The sequence below is a fragment of the Mytilus trossulus genome, chromosome 8 (genome assembly GCF_036588685.1).
Source record: "Mytilus trossulus isolate FHL-02 chromosome 8, PNRI_Mtr1.1.1.hap1, whole genome shotgun sequence".
Lineage (NCBI taxonomy): Eukaryota > Metazoa > Mollusca > Bivalvia > Mytilida > Mytilidae > Mytilus > Mytilus trossulus.
The window spans coordinates 46557973-46566740 of record NC_086380.1 but is presented as its reverse complement, the minus strand read 5'-3'; the positions used below and the strand labels follow the sequence as shown (position 1 = coordinate 46566740).

Below are 8768 nucleotides of genomic sequence, written 5' to 3'. Positions count from 1 at the left end.
AATTAGGCATTAAGCTTATTACTCCTCAGCAACTCTGCGATTTATACTGGTATAATTCTTGAATTTTAGAGTTGAAAAATGTACAGCAAAATGTCAAAAATATTAGGGAAGTCGACGAGTACTCGAATATTCAAATGTCTTAGCTATCCCGTCACATCGTTACTGTCAAAGCAAATACTTCGTATGTAAGATAGTTTCTTACAAAATTGCAAAACCGACAGTCCCCAATAATAGTTGAAAAGAAAATGTTTCCAAATTAAATAATTTTGAAGCAACCTATAGTCCCCACGGAGAATAGTGAAAACTTCTCATTCAAATTGTAAAGGTTAAATGATTTTTACTGACTGACCAAATACTATTGTTTCAGTTTTAGCTCACCTGGTTCAATTTTGATATCTGTCTGCCCTGAAACTTCAGAGGAATTAGACAAACCGTTGTTTGGTTGCTACCTCTGTCTTGGAAATTTTAAGACTTTTTTTTAGATTTTTTTTTTTGTTATCCTGTATATTATTATGGATAGAGATAAACTGTAAACAGTAATAATTTTCGGCAAAGTATACATCAACAAATGAGTCAACACAACCAAAAATGTCTATTGCCCCCCTGGAAATAAAGTAATTGGCCATCAACGTCATTTTTTGACAAATTTTCGTAATTTTTGTAATCCTTCGCCTCTGAATTGAGACAAATTTATCCTTTGTCCCATTATAATTAGGGTTTGTCAATTATGTGTCCGATGAACAGTTTGCCAACAAACATGGCCGACATTGCCAAAAAAAGAACATAGGGATAAATTTCAGTTTTTGGCTTATATCTCTGAAACTAAAGCAAATGTATAATAATTGCATTATTTCATGCTTCAATTGGAAACACACATATCAGGTGAAGCCTCTAGTTTAAATAGGTGTTCGTTAATGTATATTGATTAGATTATTTTTATTACTTGGTGGAAATGAGATACATGTATTTATTTTGGTATATAATTCCTTGTCCCAGATACTTATCTAGATGTCTTTTCGTGAGTTGAACATATAAAAACAGAATGTAATTTTCGTATTTTTGTTGTTTCAGTGTTTTAGATGTATTCCATAGCAATACTCGAGTATCGCTCGATAACTTTTAAGCAACAAGTACTCGATGATATATTTATTTATCCGCAAATTTGTAGATTTGCTGATATTTAGGATAGTTAAACTTGTTTATATATACATGTATTTATAAACAAGTTTTAATTGAAAACAACGTCCAAACTTATGATTGCATTGGATAAAAACCGCAATTTTTTTACGTGTGCATGTAGAAAAAACGTTTTGGTAGACGAGTTACAGCACTTTTCCAAAAAGACCCAAAAAAAAGAGAAAATCATATAATGTAACAGAACGCATTTGACACACAGGTTGAATTGATATTCTTAAACCTGCCTACTGCCATTGACGATTGGCTAATTAACTGTTATCGAGATGTAACCTGAATCTTATACCGCAAACATTAGACGAAGAAATTTGTACACCATATCCGGATTTCGACAATTAATGTATCTTCAGTTATGTTAGGAATCGAAACGGTATTCGGATGGACATATAATTAACCTAAATTGAGGATAGACTCTTGATTTTTCAAGAGTCGAAATAGAATAAACGGATCATAAAAAAAACCCGAAGGAAAATATAATACAAGCCCAAAAAGAAAAATATATACAGCACATACAACATTTTCCAAAAGACAAAAAAAGTTTAAAGTATATTTTAACACAACGTATTTGACTTACATGTCGAGCAACTGATAATCTTAAACCTTAAATACTGCAATTGATTGCAAAATAAATTGCTAATGATATGTAACATGGATCTGGGTTATCAATTTAATACCAAACAAAAACAATAAATTTTCGGAGAAGACGTGAACTGCAAACATGAGGTGCAAAAATTTGCACACCATATCCGGATTTCGACAATTAATGTATCTTCAGTGATGTTAGGGATCGAAACGGTATTCGGATGGCCACATAATTTACCTAAATTGAGGATAGACTCTTGATTTTTCCAGAGTCGAAATAGAATAAACGGATCATAAAAAAAACCGAAGGAAAATATAATCCAAGCCCAAAAGGAAAAATATAAACAAGTCTTGAAAACACCGTTCAAACCTATAATTGCGTTGGATAAAAACCGCAATTCATATACGTGTGCATGTAAAATAAATTTCGTGGCAGAGGGGTCTAAATACAGTACAAACATCATTTCCAAAAAGATCAAAAAGTCCTTTCTAAAATAGGACTAATTATTGTTTATGAATAAGCAGCATTGGAATAAGGATACTTTATGCAAATTGTCAACAGGATAGCACAAAAACACGTATGAATAACACAGTTAACTTAATAATACAGTGTTTTATATAGACTTAGTCTACTTGGAGTACACGTCCGTGGGAACGGTGCTTACTATCTAAAACTATCAGTCCAACAGTCATTTTACCCGAAAAAATATATAATTTTTTTTATTAAAAAACATAAAACATTTTATTATTTTTTATGCAATTTTCTAATATTATGTATCCATTTCATTTGACACCCGGCAGTTGTTAACGTTACATTTCACAAGCCCTGTCCACTCATAGCAACCTGTGATAATATTAGCAACATGTATGCCTAAAATTAACACTCGCCTAGCTCGAAGTTTACCGATTCGGAACAATTAACACCCACTCCGTCCGAAGTTTACATATTCTTATTTCTATATCATTTTCGTCGTTTTATTGTTGTTATAAGGAAACTTTCATTTATATATGTATACCGCCATCTCGGATTGTAAAATAGCAGTAAACAAATCTGCAACTTTTTAGACAGATCGATTGACAACTAATGTGCAAGACTTTTCGTTTAAATAAAGATAGACACGTGGTTAATTGCATTTTGATACTGTTTTAACGAATACTAAATACTATTGTTTGTTCTGCTCAATATTTCAACTTATATTCAACCCATATAAAAGGGAGATAACTGTTATAGGAAATTTTGTTTATTGGTATGTTAGAGAATAATATATGTAGTTTGAATATATTTAAAAAAAACCAACATAAAACACAAAAAAGACATAAAAAGCAAGGCAAATTCTCCAGCATAAAAATTGCTAGTACATTAATTAAATCAATATTTCTAAATTAGTAGATGTTTAGCATGATTTCCAAAAGAATCATGGTTCCATACAAAACTTATAAGGAGGCTATGTATGCTCTTGACTTTCTTGCAGTGTTATAAAAGCTTAATTTGACTTACTTTGTTTTCATGTACTTTTTTGGTACCGTCTGTATAAATTGATCATCTTTATACTGTACTAGATATCCTGAAGTGACAAATAAGTCAGCCGGTCATTAACTTAATAATATACTGTATATTATACATAACATAATTGGAATTCGATAGTAAGTAGACCATGTTTGTGTCTTCCTTATATAAATAAACAATCTTATCTTTTATGAATAGAATATGATTTTTTTTTATCAATTGTTGCTATTTCAGGCTATAATTCATAAATATGTCGTCTGGGGGCTCTTGCAAGAGATGCGGAGACAAACGATGTTTGACATGCAAACAAATATTGAATACCGAGACTTTTGAAAGCCATTCCACTGGTACGGAATATGACATATTTTGCAATGTCAATTGAAATACTACAAATGATGTGTATTATCTACATTGTAAATAAAGGCAACAGTAGTATAACGATGTTGAAACTTCATAAATCGATAGAAAAAAAACAAATCCGGGTCACAAACGAAAACAGAAATGTGTTAAACAGTATGTTGGCGAGTCAAAACAACCATTTAACAAAGAAATGAACGACCATCGTAGCGAATATGAATGCAACCCAGAGCTTCCTCTCAGTCGACATTTGATATTCACTGGTCCTACCAAGGCATATCTCAATCGACTGATCAATACAATAAAAGACCCCACACTGCTTGTTATAGGTAGGATAGACTCACTTGGGAAACATTTTGGGTAAAAAAATTAAAATACTTTGGCACCAGATAGGATCAATGAATAGGTGTACTTTTAATTCGCACCGCGCTTTACATTTGGTTTATATTACATATCTACTCAGAGTCTGTTACTTTACCTTTGCCAACTTATTTTTTTTGTTAAATCATACCAGTTTAAATTCTATTCTATTCATTTGGGATATTAAAGTACGCAGCCATGTTCCATTAGTCAAAAGGATTTGTTTTTATTATCACACTGCTATTTATTTAGGATTTAACATCATAATCACATAGAGGAAGGATATCATTCATCCGAAATATGTATAGATAATTTGCATTTAATGTTTCATTTGTCATCACATGTTCTGTATAAAATCATTTCAGCAAAACAGTTGTGTTGCGACATGTGTATCCTTTCAGAAGGCTTCAACGGTAATGTAATGCAAATTTGCGACCTGTTTATGTCATGAATAGCGAAATTTTTACCCTTCCTAGTACTGATAGAAGAAGTGGTGATCAAGGAAATCTTGTCTGTGTAGTTTTGGAATATGAACAGACAAATGACCAATGTAAAATCTGCTCAAAAGATGGAATTATAAATGGTTCTGTGTCTAGGAATTTATTCACGTTTTCATCAATAGTTGGCTTTGCAAGATACACATACCATTGTCGAGTAAAGTGTTAGAGAAGAAGCGTATTTACACTCAGTTAGAGATGACAAAAAAAGTGTACATGCACAACAGGTTGTGTACGAAAGACATGAAAATGTGTCAAGTTTAATGGTTTGTGTGACCCCAGTTTCTCATGCCATGATAACTCATTTGTAATCATTGTGTTGTTAAAGGCAACAATTGTATACTACTGCTCAATATTCATATTTCGATGAAGCAAAAACAAATCCTGGTAAAAAACTAAAACCGAGAGAAACACGTCAATTACCAGTTAAAGAGGAAAACAACGGAACAACAGACACATTGAACTGCAACAAAGACAAACGCCAAAATACATAAAAACGGACTATAGATAACAATAGGCAATCATTCTATGGTAATTGAGGACAGAATGCATGTTTAGTTAAGATAATTTGAGAATTAAACACTGTCGTTGCATGGAGTAATCCTCTATAAATAAAGAATTTACTTAGTATTATTATATTTTAATAAGAATATTTTAGCCCATTTCAAGTGTATTATATGAATTTTAATAGTGCATGTAATAATAAAAATCATGCAGCTTAAAGTTTGCAACAAGGAATCATGGGATAAAGGGTACATATTTCAAATATTGAAGTGATGCACGAAGAGATGGGCTCTAATAATAGTAAACTTGTGCAGGTTTTATTAAAATCCACTTCAGATTTACACTTGTCTCAGAGAATATAGGTTCACAGAAAATTTATATGATCGCACAGGAAACCTTAGGTAAAAACTTGTCGATTCTGACTACCTTCACATATTACAAGGATAAGGATCACTTGAATCAAAACAATATAATAAAAATTCGAAATCAACAAGGAACGACTGTTCTTATAAAATATTAAAAAGATAAAGAAAATGGGATCACCTTACTTGTTAATTTGATACATAATAAAGGAAATAAAATGCAATACCGTTCGATTTAGATAACAAAATGCTCATGCAGAGTTATCTCCTATTACGATTTTTTTTTTGCTTTAATAATAATTTGTCTTATTTGTTAACACAAAAATGTGATTAGCACAATAAAATTGAAACCTAGATTAACATGAGATGAAATAGTTGGCGTATATATAAATAATGAAAAATTATAAAACATAAAATTACTAAAAATTACTAATTAATACTTATTTATTCATATTTATAACTACCAGAATATTGATAAAAGGAGCAGCAAGATTCATAACAATACCTATAGGTTTCTTTGCCAAAATTTTAGCTGGATACCATGCTTTGTCCTCTCTATAGTACGCAAGAACATCTGAACCGATTTGAAATGGCTCCTAAAAGACCATGAACATTGATTCATAGCTAATAGTAAAATTTACAATCATCATCTTCATCATTATGGTAGTAATATCTAGATGAGATTATCATACGTATACAATCATTATGTTATTTCAAGCTTAAATTTTCATGGACGGCCTGAAAACAGGTTATGCTGATGGTAATTCTCAATTCTAATAGTTGTGTGATTGTTTACTCATAACTCAATTTCATACTTGTTTAGTTTTCTAACTATTTTGATCTTACCGTAGACGAAACTCGCGCCTGGCGTATCAAATTATAAGTCTGGTATCTTTGATAGCTCATATACTTTGTTTTTTTGTGCATTAATTTTCACACTGTTATTTGTTATACCAAAATTGTATAGCATTTAAATCATTTTGTTCTGTTATTTTTTCATTCAATTTTCTTATCATGAAAATGTAATGTTTAATAATCAGTATGAAAAACAATGTCGGATTGCTTAATGTGAAGTAGTAAATCATTGCTATCAATTTAAAAAAAACAGGTCACCAACATGAACTTAGAGGCACTTCATAGTTTACAACGCTTATTAGATTTATTGTTTGCGTATGCGAATTCTTATTGTCTTTCAGTCAACTATGAAGCAATCAAACTTATCATATGTTCTCCGGTATGATACTTTTTTTAGCTTTTCTAAAAGTATGACATGATTAGTAGAAATTAACAATAACTACCCGACTCCGAGACTGAGTACGACTACGAATCGTACAGGTAAGCTATAGGGGTGATCACAAAATTATGTGCACACTAATCAATTTTACTTTGATCTTCAGTGCTGTACAACTTTGTACTTTTTTCACTTTCGATCTATTATATCTGGGCGTCACTGGTGAATGTTGTGTGGACGAGGCGCGTTTTTGGCGTATTGAATTTCAAACCTGATGCTTGTTGTTATCTATTTATCATGTGTTTCTTTGTCTAATACGTTCTCCTATTTATTTGTATTATAGTCCTGTAATATTATGTTGTCATTTCAATGTTATATTTAACATTGCCATTAAAGTGCGAGGTTTGGCATGCCATAAATCCAGGTTCAACCCACCATTTTTTCCTTTAAAAATGTCTTGTACCAAGTCAGGAATATGGCCATTGTTATATTATTGTTCGTTTCTGTGTGTGTTACATTTTAACGTTGCGTCGTTTGTTTTTCAAAAACAAAGAACATTTAAGATTAATTCATTATGTAAAAGAAGTTTTAATTTTCATACATTTGGGTCAAAATAAGATTAATGATCTATATTGGGGATTTAAAACAATGAAAACTAATTCTATTTTCTTCCCTATAAAATCCTATAATAGGTGAAGAAAAATTAATAGTAATAATATTTTCAATACGAAATAACCTAAATCATTTAGGTGTTTAATTATAAAAGGAGATTACATTATATCAAATACCTGTCCGAATCCCTGTGATAAAATTGGCCAGCTGTGTCGGGTCTGTGATACAACTGATTGCTTAAACGTGGTTGCATCATCTGGTGTACAGGAACCACTTCTTCGGATGCTTTTACTTTCATTTTGGGGAGTATCAATATCCGATGTGTCTTCTGTTCTCTCTTTCTTACGTATCATATCTGGCCCGCATGCTAATGGTGTTTCTTTCATTTTTCTATCTTCATTTTCGAAATAGGCACTCCTTGCCTGCTTTTTACTTACTTTAATTGGCAATGTACTGAAAATTGATCAGGCTTGTAGTCATATAATAAGACAAAGTGAAACAGGTTCTAAAAGTTCAAATTTTCCTTCCTTAACAATTATAAAGTTCATCAAGTTATTTAACTATCTAACCTACTACTGATATGACAAGTTTTAGTTAAAACGTTCTATCATCCGAGAAGGATACCCGTATTCAAAATGACTCATTCAGATTTTAATGACTTGCATAATTCGAAATACAATGGGATTCTATACATTATTGTTGATAAAATATTTTCCTACAATGTAGAAGAGTATTTTTTCACTAGATTCAAAAATGACATGAAAGACAATTAGACAACATAAAAAGAATTATACATAAAATTTGTATTTACCTCATCTCATAATGACTTTGTTTGCAACCCATTTTTCTAGAATTTACACAGTGTTTTTTAACATTAGAATATACGTCTAGCAAATTTATAAATGTGTTGACAATTTTGAAACAAATACAAATTAGCGATGTTAACCTAATGCAATATTATCCAAACGATATTAATATCTAAATTGCTATTTTACAAAAAATATTATTAAACCGCACTTGGCATTTTGTTAAATGTCATAACTATTACGTGGTTTTTTAATGTGTTGTTGATGGTATTATTGTTTTTTCCGCTTTTTCTATTAGTCCTTTTTTTAATTTTTTTTTTAGATATTTACTCTTTTAATATATATATAAAGCAAATTTACAGATCTAATGGTTCGAATCCCAGCGAGGGAAGAACCAAAAATTTGCGAAAGCAAATTTACAGATCTAACATTGTTGGGTTGATGTTTAGACGAGTTGTATATACATTATGTACGCAGCCATGTATCACCATCATTGATGGCGATCCAATGGATACATCTGTTGTAGAGTTGTCACTGACTCAGACGTACTTATAAATATAATTATTTTCTGTGACTGTATATTACATTAATTTGTAGGATCCTTTACTATAGATAATTTAGCTGATCTGTAACAATAACATCTTCATGCCTTATATATCATGTACTGTAGTACGCCGCTAGATTAAAACTGACGTGGAAAGGTAACATACGGCCAGCGAAAGCTCTTTTTTGAGAGCCCAGGTGGTCGTGTGGTCT

At 31.2% G+C, this 8768-nt stretch overlaps 1 protein-coding gene across 1 annotated transcript; it reads right to left on the bottom strand.

The window, feature by feature from the left end:
- Positions 1–7364: 7364 nt before the first annotated feature.
- On the bottom strand, positions 7365–8127 carry LOC134727715 (uncharacterized). Its single transcript, XM_063592099.1, has 2 exons — positions 8018–8127; positions 7365–7659 (listed from the first exon to the last, which is right to left on the bottom strand). The coding sequence occupies exons 1-2, from the start codon at positions 8047–8049 to the stop codon at positions 7365–7367; spliced, it is 327 nt and encodes a 108-aa protein (XP_063448169.1). The 5' UTR covers positions 8050–8127.
- Positions 8128–8768: the final 641 nt, after the last annotated feature.

What these genes read in the sequence shown, in the direction of transcription:
- LOC134727715 (XM_063592099.1), bottom strand. Translation starts at nt 8,049, where the DNA reads ATGGGTTGCAAACAAAGTCATTATGAGATGAG. An exon ending in CAAAGTCATTATGAGATGAG is followed by an intron (nt 7,660 to 8,017) that starts GTAAATACAAAT and finishes ATCAATTTTCAG; the next exon opens with TACATTGCCAATTAAAGTAA.